The sequence below is a fragment of the Elephas maximus genome, chromosome 3 (assembly GCF_024166365.1).
Source record: "Elephas maximus indicus isolate mEleMax1 chromosome 3, mEleMax1 primary haplotype, whole genome shotgun sequence".
Taxonomy (NCBI): Eukaryota; Metazoa; Chordata; class Mammalia; order Proboscidea; family Elephantidae; genus Elephas; species Elephas maximus.
Window position 1 is genome coordinate 40,410,381 of NC_064821.1, and position 16,571 is coordinate 40,426,951.

At 56.3% G+C, this 16,571-nt stretch overlaps 3 protein-coding genes across 9 annotated transcripts in view; 1 reads left to right on the plus strand and 2 right to left on the minus strand.

Annotated features, from left to right (window-relative positions):
* Positions 1-2,337: 2,337 nt before the first annotated feature.
* On the plus strand, positions 2,338-3,680 carry CALML6 (calmodulin like 6). Its single transcript, XM_049875497.1, has 5 exons — positions 2,338-2,346; positions 2,871-3,045; positions 3,182-3,326; positions 3,447-3,547; positions 3,634-3,680. Exons 1-5 carry the CDS (start codon positions 2,338-2,340, stop codon positions 3,678-3,680), a joined length of 477 nt encoding a protein of 158 aa, XP_049731454.1.
* Positions 3,681-4,001: 321 nt separating this feature from the next.
* On the minus strand, positions 4,002-5,910 carry TMEM52 (transmembrane protein 52). Of its 3 annotated transcripts, none has more exons than XM_049875861.1 (5): positions 5,778-5,910; positions 5,645-5,688; positions 5,486-5,527; positions 4,710-4,888; positions 4,002-4,621 (listed from the first exon to the last, which is right to left on the minus strand). In XM_049875861.1, the coding sequence occupies exons 1-5, from the start codon at positions 5,841-5,843 to the stop codon at positions 4,323-4,325; spliced, it is 630 nt and encodes a 209-aa protein (XP_049731818.1). In that variant the 5' UTR covers positions 5,844-5,910; the 3' UTR covers positions 4,002-4,322. The 3 variants fall into 3 exon arrangements, with proteins under 3 accessions (XP_049731818.1, XP_049731817.1, XP_049731819.1); XM_049875860.1 differs by having other exon boundaries at positions 5,486-5,545; XM_049875862.1 differs by lacking the exon at positions 5,486-5,527.
* A 6,898-nt stretch (positions 5,911-12,808) lies between these two features.
* Positions 12,809-16,571, minus strand: part of CFAP74 (cilia and flagella associated protein 74) — a 111,956-nt gene continuing 108,193 nt past the window's right edge. For 4 of the 5 annotated variants that reach the window (XM_049877641.1, XM_049877640.1, XM_049877642.1 and 1 more), the window contains 9 exons: positions 16,366-16,475; positions 16,221-16,276; positions 16,001-16,120; positions 15,688-15,843; positions 15,027-15,156; positions 14,481-14,635; positions 13,889-14,251; positions 13,567-13,701; positions 12,809-13,341 (listed from right to left, as the gene is read on the minus strand). In XM_049877641.1, coding sequence (XP_049733598.1) covers positions 13,240-13,341; positions 13,567-13,701; positions 13,889-14,251; positions 14,481-14,635; positions 15,027-15,156; positions 15,688-15,843; positions 16,001-16,120; positions 16,221-16,276; positions 16,366-16,475 — 1,327 coding nt within the window. In that variant the 3' untranslated portion in view covers positions 12,809-13,239. The remainder of the gene's footprint in view (positions 13,342-13,566; positions 13,702-13,888; positions 14,252-14,480; positions 14,636-15,026; positions 15,157-15,687; positions 15,844-16,000; positions 16,121-16,220; positions 16,277-16,365; positions 16,476-16,571) is intronic. The other variant, XM_049877643.1, reaches the window with a different exon arrangement.

Sequence of the window (16,571 nt, forward strand, 5' to 3'; positions counted from 1 at the left end):
CCATGGGGGTGGCCCTGCTGATCTGGTGTCTTTCCTGTGGGCCACCTGCCTCGGTGCCTGGAGCCTTCCTGGACGCTGAGGGCCTGGGTCTCATCTCTCCAGTAACTTTCTTTCTCTCCCGGCCTTTGGGGCTCCCTTCCAAGTACACTGAGTCCTCCACCATCCCGTAGGGGTTTCTTCACATGTCATGTTGGGTTGACAGAAATCACCTAGTTTTGTTGAAACACTGTTTTACTTCTGATTCATATTCTTGTTTTGGGATTTTTGAGGGAAAAGAGTGGGGAAATCTCTTACTACCTTTGAGTCAGTTATTAGATGGTAGGGCCACATTTGCATCTCCCCCTTGGAGCATCAGGGTTGGGGGCACCGTCTTTGCTCTAACTTGGGTTCCATGAAACACAGCTTTGTATTCAAATTGTGAGGCCACCCAGATGTCTGGAACCAGGAATTTCAGAAGATAAAGTTCTGGGCAGACAATGATTGGAGCCCTCACCTCCCCATCCATTGGGCTTTGAGAGACACATAAGGGGAAAGATGTCAGCAGAGTTGACCAGTGCCAAGTGGTCATAGCAGTCCTCCATGTTTCTGCAGCCCCAGCTGGCTGGCCTCCTCCACGTCTCCTGGGTGTCCTGGAGCCAGGAACCCAGGGGGAACCCTGCCCTGGGCACTGTGACCTCTCTGGAGCTATGCCCTTTGGGAAAAATGTTCAGTGCAGGATTCCCGCACCTCAGGCCAGGGTGAACCACGGCCGGGGAGGGACCGGGCTGAAGGAGGGGACTCCTGTGAGCTGGCCCCTCCTCTAATGCTTGCCCAGCGGGAGATGCCCAGGGTGGAGGCGGCCCCTGGCCTAAGGCCTGGTGCCTTCTGGAACTACTCTGTGCCCGTCAGCACAAATCTTGTCGTCTCAGCAGCTGGCCTAGGCTGTGGATCCTGGCAGGCTAGGAGCTGGGCTGGCGGATGCCAGGTGCTTCACCTGCTCAGACTCATCAGGCAGTCACGGTCTCTCTCTGGGTGTTTGTGTGTGACTCTGGAGGCCATACACAGGGATGAGGGGGACTAGGTGGGGTCCTGGTCTGTGAGTACCTGGGTAGGGAACAGGCGGGTGTGGGAGAACCCCCACCTCCGTAAGTGCCCTGACCTGCACCCCCAAACCTCTGAGGACCTTGGCCAGCCCAGCAGGCCTCACATCCACAGCCTGGATGAGGGCAAGAAGGACCTTTAAGCCAGCTTGGGGAGCCTAGGGTCCCTGCCAATGGTGGACCATTAGATGCAGACAGGGAGGGGGTCGGCGTGTATATGTGTGTTTGTGCATGCGTGTGCACGTGTGATTGAAGAAGAGTAAGTCCATGTGTGTGGGCATGTGCATGTATATGCAGACGTGTCTGAAGGAGACTGAGCCCTCACGTGCATGCATGAGCTCCATGGCGATGTCTGTTCCTCACCACCTCACCTTGCCTCCCGGGGCTAGCTCTTTTGCTCACAGTGGAGGTGGTCAGGTTTCCCAGAGAAACCCCAAAATAGCCCAACTGCCCAGGGAGCTGGCCTGGCCCCTGCCTGCAGTCCAGCTCTGACCTGTTTGCCTCATCCCACCCCCAGCCCAGGCCCAGATCTGTCTCCTTCAGGACTGTGGCCCCTAGTCCCTCCTGCAATGGGCTGGCACCATTGGGTGCTGGGCTCTGGAGATGTGAGGGTCAACTCTGCTCAGGCCATTAGGGTCCACCTGGCCAGAATGGACCTCCAGCAAGAAATCTCATGAATAAGCAATGACATGCTGTGATGGGGGTCCCGCAGCAGAATGGGGGGGCCTCCAGGGAAGTAGATTCAGATGAAGAGGGAACAGCCGTGTGAAGGCCCGGACCACACCTCTGCCCCTCTCCCTGCCATGTGCTCCCAGCTGGCCCTTGGTGTCTAGTCAGCCCTGCCCAGACTCCCAGGAGGGCTGAGGCTGGGGTGTGAGTGGCGGCACCAGCCCTTGGCTGGGGACCAGGGAATGCCCAGGCCGAGGATAGAGAGGAAGGGGCTATGTGGGGAAGGAATGAGCTCATCCCAAAATAGGGCTGAAGGATCTTCCTGGCCATAAAAGGCTCTTGGACTCTGGACCCAAGGGACCCCAGACAACCTGGCCCAGCTAAAACCCCATAGCCACCTCTGCCTGCATATTCTGCCCACAGCAGCTGTGTGCCGCCATTCCTGCAGTGCCCTTGGGCAGCCATAGACATGGTAAGGATGTTTCCAGAGTTTCCAGGTGGGCGGGTGGTGGTCTGAGCCAGAGCTGGGACTGTGCGGTGGGGGAAGCTGGGGAAGGGGCCAATGCAAAAGGAGCCCCCAAAGGGCCCGATGAAGCCTGTGATCCCGGGCAGGAGAGAATAGTCCTTTTTGAAAGCTTTCCCATGACCCACTTCAGCAGCGGTGGAAGGCAGGGGTGGCCAGGTCCTGGACTCCTCCAGTTCCCTGGAGCTTTGCCTAGGCCTGGGCTGGGCTCCCTCAAACTAGGCCAAGGTATCCTTCATCTGCTGTCACCTGGCCCCATCACCTCGGCCCTGCAGCCATGCTGCTTCCTTGTACCTGTTGCCTGGCCCCTCCACAACTAGCTCCCCACACCTGGCCCCTTCCCCCTTAAGCTGCTTAGCGGTCCTCAACACTCACTGCACAGGCCACCTTCCCCTGGAACCCTGCTTGCACCCTGGATGGGCAGGGGGCCTTCTTTTTTTAACCACAGAGCCTTAGAGTGTCCAAGTGGATGGATAAGGGCGTGTGCACCATGCACCCCATGTCACCCGGGACCCCCAACCCTCCCCTGGAAAGAGGGTGGCTGAGGCCTGGCTGGGGCCCTGGAGTCCCTGGTGAGGGGGGTAGTGTGTGCCCCACAGACGGAGCGATTGACAGCCGAACAGATTAAGGAGTACAAGGGGGTCTTCGAGATGTTCGACGAGGAGGGCGACGGGGAGGTGAAGACAGGAGAGCTGGAGCAGCTCATGAGCTCACTGGGCATCAACCCCACCAAGAGTGAGCTGGCCTCCGTGGCCAAGGACGTGGACAAAAACAGTAAGGCCAGGGAGGTGGGGTGGGTGGGCAGCTGGCGGGGCCACCTATGTATGTGTGTGGAAGTGATGGAGCCCATGAGGGTGGGAGGATGGGGGAAATGGGGGACCCAGCCTGCACCTCACATGGCCCCTTGCAGACAAAGCGTTTTTCAACTGTGACGGCTTCCTGGCGCTGATGGGCATTTACCATGAGAAAGCAAAGAACCAGGAGGGTGAGCTGAGGGCAGCCTTCCGAGTCTTTGACAAGGAGAGCAAGGGCTACATTGACTGGAACATGCTCAACTACGTCCCTATGGGCAGCCAGGTGAGGGCTGGTCAGGAGGGCTGGGCAGGCTGGGTGCATGTAGTCTTGGGCTGGCTGGGTGGCCGGCCAAGGCTTAGCTCAGTGTGGGGGTCAGGCAGGTACGTGCTCATGAATGCGGGTGAGCCCCTCAATGAGGTGGAGGCTGAGCAGATGATGAAGGAGGCTGACAAGAACAGGGATGGGACCATCGACTATGAGGGTGAGCTGGGGGGATAGGCAGGGGGATGGGTGGGGCCCGGCAGCCGGGGCCAGGTCAGGCAGCTGATGTGTTTCTCTGACCTCTAGAGTTTGTGGCCATGATGACTGGAGAGTCCTTCAAGCTGGTCCAGTAGGAGCAGCTGCCACCCTCCCCACCCCTGCCCCCTCAGTGTCCAATAAATGTCTGTCTTGACTCTTGTGTGAGCCTCACTGTCCAAGGTGGGGAGCGTCGGTGGCTGTGAGGATGGGCCTGGGAGGGTGGAGGGTTTCCTGCCCAGCCACTAGGGCTTACTTGGGTCAGGTCACTTCTGCTGAGACACCTGATACCCCCTCCTGGCTCTGGGCTTCGGCACTCATGGCATCTGGTGCCTGGGCGGCAGCTCCATCTCTCTGCACCCCATGGGACCCCAGCCCGCCCTCCCAAGCCCTCTCCACACTGGCAGAGGCCACTTAGATACAAACTTTATTCTGTTTCTGAAAAGCTGTAGACGTCACAGCTGGGAGGTGCTCCTGGGGCTCAGGCCTGCTGGGGAGGCCAGGGGCTGGGGCAAAGCAGCCACTTGCCCAAGGTGGGGTGGGTGACTCTCCCATCCCTGGCCGTTACATAGCAACGAGGTTGGGCTGCAGCAATGTGCTGGATGTTAACCTTCCCCCTGGACGTTAGCCTTCCCAGGGGGAAGGTGGTGGGGATGGGCTGGCACGAGGTGGTGGGAGGCAGTGGGAGGCTCCAGTCCAAAGGCTCTGAAAGAGATTTCCACCCTGCAGGGGTGCCAGGGCTACAGCTGGGGGTGCTGGGCACTAGGGGCTGGCTCCTGGGGCACTGGAGCAGCCTCTAGGCCTGAGGCCCCAGGGAGGGGGCTGGCCCTTGAGAAGGGGGTTCCGGGAAGGGGGTTCGGCCTTAGGGAGGGGGCTGGCTCTTGGTGGCTGGGCTTGGCTGTCTTGACCGCTTCATCATAAGAAGGTGGCAGTTCCAGGACATACAAGCTGTAGGCAGGCGGGGCCTCGGTGTCAGGGTCCAGCTCCCAGAACGGCAGGGGCAGCCTCAAGGCCAGTGGGTATTGCACGGAGCTGTAGGCTGTGGGAACCGGGAGGGAGTCAGCCAGGGGCAGGGCTCAGCCCTCAACTCCCACCCTGGCAGACAGCCTGGGTCTATGAGCACTCACAGGTCACCGTGCTGTGCACGGGGCTGTCACTGTCCACAGAGATGACCGTTAGGTCGCAGGGCTGCTGTGGTGAAGGCAGGTGTGGCTGGGCTTGTGCCCGCTTCCGGAGGCAGCAGAACCGAACGCAGCTGGCCGTGACCGCGCACAGCAGCAGCAGGAGGACTGCGAGCAGGATGAGCCTGGTGGGAGGAGCAAGGCCCTGCCGCTGGGCTACTGCGGCCACCAGGCCCCTGCTCCCCAGGGCAGGTACAGCCATGCCACACATGACAGGTAAGAGAGCCGGAGAGTGTCTCTCCAGGCTTCCTCCCTGGCTGAGCCGCCTGAGGAGCCCGCCTGGCTGTCTCCCTAGGGCTGGCCAGAGGTGGCCTTGGGTTCGCTCCCAGGACACACTGTCCCCAGCAGCTGCACAGTCCTTGTGCCCAAATGACTGAGGACAGAGAACACCCACAGGGGCAAAGGATGAGGGGAGGGAGGGGTGTTAGAGGCCACTAGGGCAAGACTCACACCCGGGCCACTTAAGGTTGGGCTCCACATGGGGGCTCCAGCAGTGGCTCTGAGGCTGCCCAAATGCTGAGGGTCTGCCCAGGAGGCAGGTGAGGGCCCCAGCGCCTTCCCCTTGTGGGGAGCAGTGCTGGCATCGCCTCTGCGCTGGGACCAGCGGAGGCGGCCAGGATTGGGGGTCTGGCTTGCTGGAAGTCTGGCAGGCCTGACCCGCGGGCTCCCTCCCCGCCCTGGCTGCCTTATCCGCTGACTGGCGGCTCCGCGCCTCCACTTACCCCACGTGCCACAGGCTGCTCCAGCGGGCCTGGGGCGGGCACCTGCGGGGACGGCGGCACCTGGAGCGGGCGGGGCACCGGGCGCGGACCTCACCGCCCGACCCCTCCCACAGGCGGGGCCGGCACAGCCCCGGCGCCCGGACCCTCCCCCCGACTTACTGGTCCGAGTGGTCGCAGCTGCCGTCCGCGAAGCCCAGCGCCACCTGTGGGGACAGGGGTGAGCCGGGGCGGGGGCGCGGCCCGAGTGCAGACCCGCCCTTCGGGGTCCAAACCCAGCTGCGGCCCGACCCACCTGCGGCAGCGGCCAGAGAGCTAGGAGCAACAGGAGTCCGCGGGCCACTGGCTCGCCCAGGGCCATCCTCGGGGATGGCGGGGCGGGGGAGCCGGCGCAGAGCCGCTTTATGTAGGCCCCGCCCCGGAGCCCCGCCTACCAGGGGCCCCTCCCGGAGACACCGCCCCCGGAGCCGTCCGCCACCGCAGGTTTGTCCCCTGGAGGCCCCGCCCCTCGAAGGCCCCGCCCCAGGCCCCACCCCTGGAAATCCCCGCCCACGGGGCCTAGCTCCGGAGTCTTCTCCCACCGAAGGCCCCGCCCCGGAGGTCCTGCCCAATGGAGGCTTGGCCCTCAGAGGCCCCCCCTTCCCGAGCCCCGCGTGGCACCGCCCACTCCCTCCTCGCCCGCAGGCACAGTCTGCCCGCAGGCCCGGCCACACTCTGGGATCGTGGAGCGGGCACACCTCCAGATGGGCCCGCGGTCCCTCCTCGACTGGTCCAGGCGCCCCCGGGGCCGGCCCTGTGGGGGGCGAGGACAAATGTATGGAACCAACCGCACGGCTGCGCTCTCCACAAACTACTCGAGGTTAATAGTCGAGACGCCGAGCTCTCCAAACGCGGTCGTCCCGTGACGCCTGTGGAGTCCCCCGCCGGAGCCTGCGGGGCCCCGAAGTGCACGCCCAGCGCTTGGCCCCTGGGGCCTGGGATCCAACACAGCCTGGTGGCAGCATGCGCTTCCTCTCTGCCCGGAGCCCTCATCATTCTCCCGGGAGGGCTCGGGCCCATTTCTTTCCGGAGGGCCCCGACCTCTCCCCCACCCCACCACCACGGGTTAGGCCCCGGAAGGCAGGTAGTATGCCCTAGGCTCCCTGGGATCCCCCGCAAGACAGCTCCTGGTCAGGCTAAGGGAGGGGCCAGCAGCGAGGGGCAGGTGGGCCAGTCTTGTCTGCAGAGGGTGGGAGGCCCCCAAACGGTGGGTGTAGTCTGTGTCCCCCGCAAAGGGAAATGTCCTCCGAGAGGCCTCCTCTGCTTTGCCCCGCGTAGGCGTCGGTAGCTGCCAGGCCTTTGCTCCCTCCCCAGCATCACTCTGCCCTCCCAGAGCCTGCCACTGTCCCCAAGCCCCCCCCCCACCAAGCCCAACTGGTTTCTTGCCCCCCCCCTTCTTTCTGACTGAACTGAGCTTGGCTTTCGAGAACCAGCACAGGCAGGAGGAAGGTGGAACCGGCAGAATCCAGTCCTAGGCCAGGAGTCAGGGGGAGTCTCTGTCCTCAAGCAGCACTTGGGCAGACCCATAGCCGGCCAGTGGGCCAGCCAGTGAGCAGTTGAAGAGCAGCTGGCCTGGGGAGGAGATGAGGTCAGTGCCCTCTGGGGCACCTCACCTGGGGCCTGGGTCCTCTTCTTGTCCTCTCTGGTGAAGCAGGGCCCTCCAGCTTTGGCTGGTCAGCCCCACTGGGGGCAGGAAGGGACCTGGGGTGCTGCCTTCAAAGCCCAAGCCTCTGCTTGGCAGACAGTCCTGCCAAACCACAGCAGGGTCAAGGTCACTGGCCTCCAGGCCCTAAAGGCACCAAGAGTCAGGGCAACAACCCTAAAGTCCCCCTCTTCTCCACCCTGCTGAGTGAGGAGGACCAGTGGAGGGCCCAGGAAAGCCCCAGGTGCCACCCCCTCCACACCTGCAGAGAAGGCTGCACGTGCTTTGGTGGCTGCACGGGGTGGGGTGGGAGACTGTGCCCAGGGGACCAGGCTGAGTGGGCTCTGTAGGGTCCATGTCCAACAAGCCACCCTCCAGTGAGCAGGGTCGGTGGGGTGGGGTAGGGTAGGAGTGGGCATAACTCTGAGCTCAAGGGAGCATCTTCTTCTGGGCAGGGTCAGCTGTTGTTGTTAGGTTCTGACTCATAGTGACTGTATATACAACAGAGTGAAACGCTGCCCTGGCCTGCGCCATCCTCACAATCATTGCCATGTTTGAGCCCATTGTTGCAGGCACTGTGTCAATCCATCTCATCGAGGGTGTTTCTCTTCTTTGTCGACTCTCTACCTTACCAAGCATAATGTCCTTCTCCAGGGACTGGTCCCTCCTGAAAACGTGTCCAAAGTATGTGAGATGAAGTCTTACCACCCTCGCTTCTAAGAAGCATTCTGGCTGTACTTCTTCCAAGACAGACATGTTTGTTCCTTTGGAAGTCCATGGTGTATTCAATATTCTTCACCAACACCATAATTCAAAGGCAGCAATTCTTTGGTCTTCCTTAGTCATTTTCCAGTTTTTGCATGCATATGAGGTGATTGAAAATATCGTGGCTTGGGTCAGGTGCACCTTAGTTCTCAAAGTGACATCTTTGCTTTTTAATACTCTAAAGAGGTCTTTTTGCAGCAGATTTACCCAGTGCGGTACACATCCTTTGATTTCTTGACTGCTGCTTCCATGGGCGTTAATTGTGGATTCAGGTAAAATAAAATCCTTGACAGCTTCAGTATTTTCTCTGTTTATCATGATGTTGCTTATTGGTCCAATTGTGAGGATTTTTGTTTTCCTTATATTGAGGTGTAATTCTTACTAAAGGCTATAGTCTTTGATCTTCAGTAAGTGCTTCAAGTTGTTTTCACTTTCAGCAAGGAAGGTTGTGTCATCTGCATATGGCGGGTTGTTAATGAGTCTTCCTCCAATCCTGATGCCATGTTCTTCTTCGTATACTCCAGCTTCTTGGATTATTTGCTCCGCATACAGATTGAATAAGTATGGTGAAAGGATACAATCCTGATGCACACCTTTCCTGACTTTAAACCACGTAGTATCCCCTTGTTCTCTTCGAACAACTGCCTCTTGGTCTATGTACAGGTTCCTCATGAGCACAATTAACTGTTCTGGGATTCCTATATTTTGTAGTGTTATCCATAATGTGTATGATCCACACAGTTGAATGCCTTTGCATAGGCAATAAAACACAGGTAAACATCCTTCTGGTATTCTCTGCTTTCAGCCAGGATCCATCTGACATCAGCAATGATATCCCTTGTTCCAGGTCCTCTTCTCAAACCGGCCTGAATTTCTGGCAGTTCCCTGTCGATACACTGCTGCAGCCGTTTTTGAATGATCTTCAGCAAAATTTTGCTTGTGTGTGTTATTAATGATATTGTTCTATAATTTCCACATTTGGTTGGATCACCTTTCTTGGGAATAGGCATAAATATGGATCTCTTCCAGTCAGTTGGCCAGGAAGCTGTCTTCCATATTTCTTGGCATAGAGGAGTGAGCACCTCCAGCGCTGCATCTGTTTGTTGAAACATCTCAATTGATATTCCATCAATTCCTGGAGCCTTGTTTTTCGCCAATGCCTTCAGAGCAGCTTGGACTTCTTCCTTCAGTACCATCAGTTCCTGATCATATGCCACCTCTTGAAATGGTTGAATATCGACTAATTCTTCTTGGTATAATGACTCTGTGTATTCCTTCCATCTTCTTTTGATGCTTCCTGCATTGTTTAATATTTTCCCCATGGAATCCTTCACTATTTCAATTCGAGGCTTGAATTTTTTCTTCAGTTCTTTCAGCCTGAGAAACGCCGAGCGTGTTCTTCCCTTTTGGTTTTCCATCTCCAGCTCTTTGCACATGTCATTATAATACTTTATTTTGTCTTCTCGAGAAGCCCTTTGAAATCTCCTATCCAGTTCTTTTACTTCATCAATTCTTCCTTTTGTTTTAGCTGCTCGACGCTCAAAAGCAAGTTTCAGAGTCTCCTCTGACATCCATCTTAGTCTTTTCTTTCTTTCCTGTCTTTTCAGTGACCTCTTGTTTTCTTCATGGATGATGTCCTTGATGTCATTCCACAGCTCATCTGGTCTGTGGTCACTAGTGTTCAATGAGTCAAATCTATTCTTGAGATGGTCTCTAAATTCAGGTGGGATATACTCAAGGTCATACTTTGGCTCTTGTGGACTTGCTCTGATTTTCTTCAGTTTCAGCTTGACTTGCATATGAGCAATTGATGGTCTGTTCCACGGTCGGCCCCTGGCCTTGTTCTGACTGATGATATTGAGCTTTTCCATTGTCTCTTTCCACAGATGTAGTCAATTTGATTTCTGTGTGTTCCATCTGGTGAGGTCCATGTGTATAGTTGCTGTTTATGTTGGTGAAAGAAGGTATTTGCAATGAAGAAGTCGTTGGTCTTGCAAAATTCTATCATTTGATCTCCAGCATTGTTTCTATCACCAAGGCCATATCTTCCAGCTATTGATCCTTCTTCTTTGTTTCCAACTTTCACATTCCAATAGCCAGTAATTATCAATGCATCTCGATTGCAGATTGCATGTTCGATCAATTTCAGACTGTAGCAGCTGATAGAAATCTTCTATTTCTTCATCTTTGGCTCTAGTGGTTGATGCATAAATTTGAATAATAGTCGTATTAACTGGTCTTTCTTGTAGGCATATGGATATTATCCTATCACTGACAGCGTTGTACTTCAGGATTGATCTTGAAACGTTCTTTTTGACAATGAACGCAACACCATTCTTCTTCGAGTTGTCATGCCCAGTATAGTAGACTAAATGATTATCCAATTCAAAATGGCCAATACCAGTCCATTTCAGCTCACTAATGCCTAGGATATCGATGTTTATGTGTTCCATTTCATTTTTGATGATTTACAATTTTCCTAGATTCATACTTCGTACATTCCAGGTTCCTATTATTAATGGATGTTTGCAGCTGTTTCTTCTCATTTTGAGTCGTGCCACATCAGCAAATGAAGGTCTCGAGAGCTTTACTCCATCCACGTCATTAAGGTCGACTGTACTTTGAGGAGTCAGCTCTTCCCCAGTCATCTTTTGAGTGCCTTCCAACCTGGGGGGCTCATCTTCCAGCACTATATCAGACAATGTTCCACTGATATTCATAAGGTTTTCACTGGCCAGTTTTTTCAGAAGTAGACTGCCGGGTCCTTCTTCTTAGTCTGTAACCTCTGCTGAAATCTGTCCACCATGGGTGATTCTGCTAGTATTTGAAATACCAGTGACAGAGCCTCCAGTATCACAGCAACACGCGAGCTACCACAGTACAACAAACTGACAGACACATGGGGGAGGGACTTTATAGGACAAAGTAAAACTGCCCCATAGAGTTTCCTAAGGAATGGCTGGTGGATTTGAACTGCCAACCTTTTGTTTGGCAGCAGGGCTCTTAACCACTACGCCACCAGGGCTCCTTGCCCATAGAATCCTTCAGAATTGCAACTCAGGGCTTGAATTTTTTCTTCAGTTCTTTCAGCTTGAGAAATGCCGAGTGTGTTCTTCCCTTTTGGTTTTCTATCTCCAGGTTTTTGCACATGTCATTATAATACTTTGTCTTCTCCAGCTGCCCTTGGAAATCTTCTGTTCAGCTCTTTTACTTCATCATTTCTTCCATTCATTTTAGCTACTCTACATTTAAGTGCAAGTTTCAGAGTGTCTTCTGACATCCACTTTGGTCTTTTCTTTCTTTCCAATGATCTCTTGCTTTCTTTGTGTGTGTTGTCCTTGATGTCATCCCACAACTCGCCCGATCTTTGTTCATTATGTTCAATGTGTCAAATATATTCTTGAAATTGTCTCAGAATTCAAGTGGGATATACTAAAGGTCATACTTTGGATCTCATGGACTTGTTTTAATTTTCTTCTGCTTTAGCTTGAATTTACATATGAATAATTGATGGTCTGTTCTGCAGTCAGCCCCTGGCCTTGTTCTGACTGATGATATTGAACTTTTCCATTGTCTCTTTCCACAGATATAGTCGAATTGATTCCTGTGTTTTCCATCCAGTGAGGTCCATGTGTATAGTTGCCATTTATGTTCTTGAAAAAAGGTATTTGCAATGAAGAAGTTGTTAGTCTTGCAAAATTCTACCATGTGATCTCCAGCATCATTTCTGTCACCAAGGCCATATTTTCCAACTACTGATCCTTCTTTGTTTCCAACTTTTGCATTCCAATCATCAGTAATTATCAATGCATCTTGATTGCATGTTTGATCAATTTTAGACTGCAGAAGTTGGTAAAAATCTTCTATTTCCTCATCTTTGGTTGGAGTGTATATTTGAATAAAAGTCATATTAACTAGTCTTCCTCATAGGTATATGGATATTATCCTATCACTGACAGTGTTGTACTTTAGGATAAATCTTGAAATGCTCTGTTTGGTGATGAATGCAATGCCATTCCCCTTCAATTTGTCATTCCTGGCATAGTAGACCATATGACTAATTCTAAATGGCCAATACCAGTCCATTTCAGCTCACTAATGCCAAGGATATCAATCTTTATGCATTCCATCTCATTTTTGATGACTTCCAATTTTCCTAGACTCACACTTCATACATTTCATGTTCTGATTATTAATGGATGTTTGCAGCTGTTTCTTCTTGAGTCGTGCCACATCAGCAGATGAAGGTCCCAAAAGCTTGACTCCATCCATGTCATTAAGGTCAACTCTACTTTGAGGAGGCAGCTCTTCCCCAATCATATTTTGAGTTCCTTCCAACCTGGGGGGCTCATCTTCCCACACTATATCAGACAATGTTCCACTGCTATTCATAAGGTTTTCACTGGTTAAATTTTTTACCACTCTGGGCTCAAAGGAGCATCTTCTCCTGGGCAGGGTGGGTCAGCCCTGCGGAAATGAAACCAGGTGCTGAGTCTCTCCCTGAACCCTAGTTGGGCTTTGGTGTGAGGACTTAAGCAAGGGTGTGTCTTTGACCTTCGTTCAGGGTCACTGGGGTTCTGCACCTTGGGAGGAGCCTGAGGCCTAGGTGCTGTCTCAGGGCTTTGGAACCATCTGCCCTCTCCCCTGCTCCCTGGGCCTCTCCGGGCCTGGGCAACCCTCAGCTCCAGCCTGCCTGCTGTGTTCCCCATGCTCCAGGCTTGGGCCTCCCTTTGGCGGCCGGCAAGACCCTCATCCTCCTGGAAGCCGTTCCTTAGCCTTTCTTAATTGTTTGATGGACTGAAGTGTGTGTGTGTGTTTATATGTGTGTGTGTTTGCACGCGTGATCCTCCAGGGCTCTGCGCCCACCAGCGAATGACTTGGTTGCTGCAAATGTGGTGGCTCATAGAGGTTTATTGACAGGCTGTGGGCCGGCTCTCCCATGTGGCCCCTTAGGGCTGAGCAGGGCTGGTGGCTATGGCCCCAGGGGCTTAGGGTCCCAGCAGGCTCCCAGATGGCTATATCTTGGTACCGGAGAGGGGTGGGGGGCTCCAACCCTGGGCTTGCTGGTCCAGCATAGATGGGAGGCTTCAGGACTTGAAGTAGCAGCCCTGTATGTGGGGCTGGAGTCCTGTATGTGGGGCTGGGGTCCTGTCTGAGGGGCAGTGCTGAGGGTGTCCTGACTATTTGGTAGACTTGCCCAGCAGAGAGTGGCCAGGTTCCAGCGAGGATCTGCCTGGCCCATGGCTGATGGAAAGGGCTTTGAGGGGGATGAGAGGGTCTGAGACAGGCTCTGTGAAGTGGCTCCTGTGCCTCAGGGGCCAGTTACCACCTGGGCCACCAAGAGGACCTTGTAGGTCTCCTTCACGTCCCCTCTGAGCGTCAGCAGGGCTGACACCATGAGTGGGCGATCTGGCTGGAAGGGGCAGAGGAGGAGCCTTTTGCCACTGGGCACCCCATGCTCTGCCCACCTCTCCCTGCCCAGGACCCCCATGCTGCCCATCTCAGGGTGGGGCAGGGGTGTTATCCCACCCAGGGTCCCCCACGCCGCCCCTCCCTGGGTGTGGCAGGTGTCACCCTGTTGCCCACCCACTAGCTGCTTGGGTTCTGGGGCCCGGGGCTAGGGCAGACCCCAGCCTACGTCAAAGTCGGCAGTGGGCATCCATGCGATGTTGATGGTCTTGGTCTGACCTCGCTCCACAAAGCCCCGGGAGGGCTCCACAGTGAAGCCCTTGTGCTGCAGGGCTGAGACGCTATCTAGGCTGAACTCCACGCTCTGCAGGGCATGGGGGGGGCGCTCCTGGGACTGGGAGCATGGGACGGCCACTCTGCCCACCTCTCAGTTCTGACCAGCAGGCTGCCCTCCCCGAACCTGCTGCAGGATAAGCCAGCCAAGGACAACTGGGGGCAAAACCAGGGGCTCCCAGGGCAGGGCAGTGCCATCAAGGCAGAGGGGCCATCACCTTCTTCAGAGACAGCTGGGAGGTGCGGATGCAGCCCACCTGCAGCTCGCGGGTGGCAGGAGGGGCTGGCGTGTTGGTGTCCAGCTGCAGGTATTCCAGGGTCACCAGGATGGACTTCAGCTCCTCAGTCTCTGAAGAGAGAGGGAGGGCCTGACTCAGGCAGGGGGTGCACAAGCAGAGGGTGCAGGGACAGGGTATAGGAGTAGGGTGTCCCCCCTCGCAGGGCTCACCCTCTCTGTGCTCCGGGTCAAGGGCAGGAATCACAGTCAGAGACTCCACAGGAACGTCCAGGGGGTCGCCACCCTCCACGAACATCATGTGCTCACGGGCAGCACCCTTCAGGAGGATCTGATGGGAGATTCTCTGGGGACAGAGGAAGTGGCCCTGTCCCTGCCATTCTGGGCTCGGGGGGTTAGACTGAGAGAGCTGGGTGCAGACCTCCTTGGACCTGGGACCTGAGTCCCTCCACCCTGAGGACCCCAGGTCGGTGGCATGCAGGGCAGAGGCCCTCAGCCTCAGACAGACAGCAGGGATCTCCCAGTGCTGGGTGGGGATGTCGGGCCCGTGGAGTGGGGGCGTGGGCGGGGCGCACCTTGTCAAAGAGCACCACCTGGAGCCTGTCAGAGAAGTACAGGCTCTCGTGATCTGGGCTGAAGGTCACGGTGAAGTCCTGCGCCCTCCCAGGATCGATGACGCCCTCGACCGGGACCACGCTGAACACGCTCTGCCCATTGTGGTTTTGAGTGCCTGTGGGCGGTGGGGCGTGGCCTGACTGCAACACCCCCCGCCCCCGGCGCCTGACACGCCCCGCCCTGTTCCTCCACTGCCTCTCTCCCGTCCACCTCAAGCCCCCCACCTTCTTGATCACCCTGCTCCCTCAGCCTGCATCCCCACCCTCAGTCTCTCGCCTCACCATCCCCCAGACCACCCTGTCTCACCTAGCAGGAGTACAGTGAACTCCTTACCCTCCCATTGGCTTAACCTCATCCTGCCCCGCCCCCAGCTGCACCCCTGCCCCTCCTCTTCCCAGTGTCTCCTCCCCAGCCCACAACCCTTTGCCCTGAGTGCTGGGCCCCTCCCACAGTTTCCTTGCCTGCCCCTGCGACCTCCCTTTCCTTCTCCCCGCCTGCAACCTCACCGACCACGTCAGTCCTCTGGGCGGGGGAGACTAGGAACTGTGGCAGCTGCTGCCGGTCCTCCCTCCGGGAGCAGGACAGGCTGTCCAGCTTTATGGAGAACTTGATGGGCAGCGAGGAGAGGTTCTGCAGCTGTGGGGGCGGGGGGGGCCACAGGTGCGTCCCTCAGTCCCAGCTGCCTACCCTAGCCCAGGGGCAGCAGCGCAGCAGCAAGGCGGCCTGTAGGCTGGAAAAGACCCAGCACCCACATCTCCATGTAGTGTCTCTCTGCCTCACCCACTGCCTTCTCCAGAGGGCCCCTCAGGAAACTGTGCCCATGTTCTGCTGTGGGGGAGCCCACCTCTTGGAGGTCTCCACTTCAGGGGGTCTTACCTGAGCTAGGCTCCTAGGAAGGAGTTTAAGAGCAAAGCAGGAGGGCGAAGGAAGGGGCATCAAACAGAGGGGATGGCCTTGCAGAGGCCGAGGTAGGGGGAGAAAGACCTGGGGAACAAGTGACCACTGGCTGATGGGTAGAGGGAACCAGTGCCCTGCCTGCACTTCACCAGCCCACCCTTTTCAAGATGGGGCTGACCCCTCCCTGGTGGAAGGCCCTCCACCTCTGTGGCCCTGCCCAAGGGTGCCCAAAGGAGGTTGGAGGCCTCGGCTGGCCTGAGTACGCTTCACCTTGAAAGTGGAAGACACAGACTCCCTGGCTATCACGTAGCCCATGTTGAGGATGTCCCCTTCAATGGAGCAGACGATCATGGAAGCGACACCGGTGCCCAGGAGGGTGAGGGTGAGTGTGCCCCTCTTGGTGATAATGTCCAGTGTCTCCTGGGCCTGAGGAGACCCCACCCTCAGCAGGAGGCAAATACCTCTCAGGTCACAGGGGATGGGGTTTTGGCACAGGCCTGGCCTGATCAGCTGTGGCCTGAGCACTTGGGCAGCCCTGCAGAGCCCCCAGGCCCAGCCCCGGCCCAGGACAGCCAAGACTCACCAGGATGCTTTCACGGGGTGAGAAGGACAGCCCCAGGACCTGAGTCTCACCCATGGGGAGCTTGTTGAAGGGGTTCAGCAGGACAAAGGGGCCGTTAGGGTTCAGCACGGAGAACTCCACCTGAAAGCCGCTGTCAAGGAGGGGACTACGGGCTGTGTCTTAGGGTGGGGGGCCCCCACCCCGTTAGCTGCTCTTGCCAGGGCATTGCAGGGAAGGATATGGCCAGGTCCTCGGAGGAGATGTTCTGGACAGAGATCTTCTTTATGCTGCGATGTCCTAAAACAGCCGGAGGACAGGCGTGGGCAGGTGGTGACTTGGGTGTGTGGGTGGGTGTGGGCCCCAGAGCCTGGCCCAGCTGGACTTACCGACGGCCACGTCTCCAAAGTTAAAGACGTTCTTGCCTTTGTCAGATGTCACCACAATGGACGGTGCCACCGTTGGACACCACAGCTCCAGGTACAGGGTGTTTTGAGGGCTGGGAGCCAGGATGAGGGCCACATTCAGGGTGGGGTGGGGTGGGTAGGCACCCTAGCACCCCAGCCCCACCCACTGCCCAGGCCGAGTGGCCTCT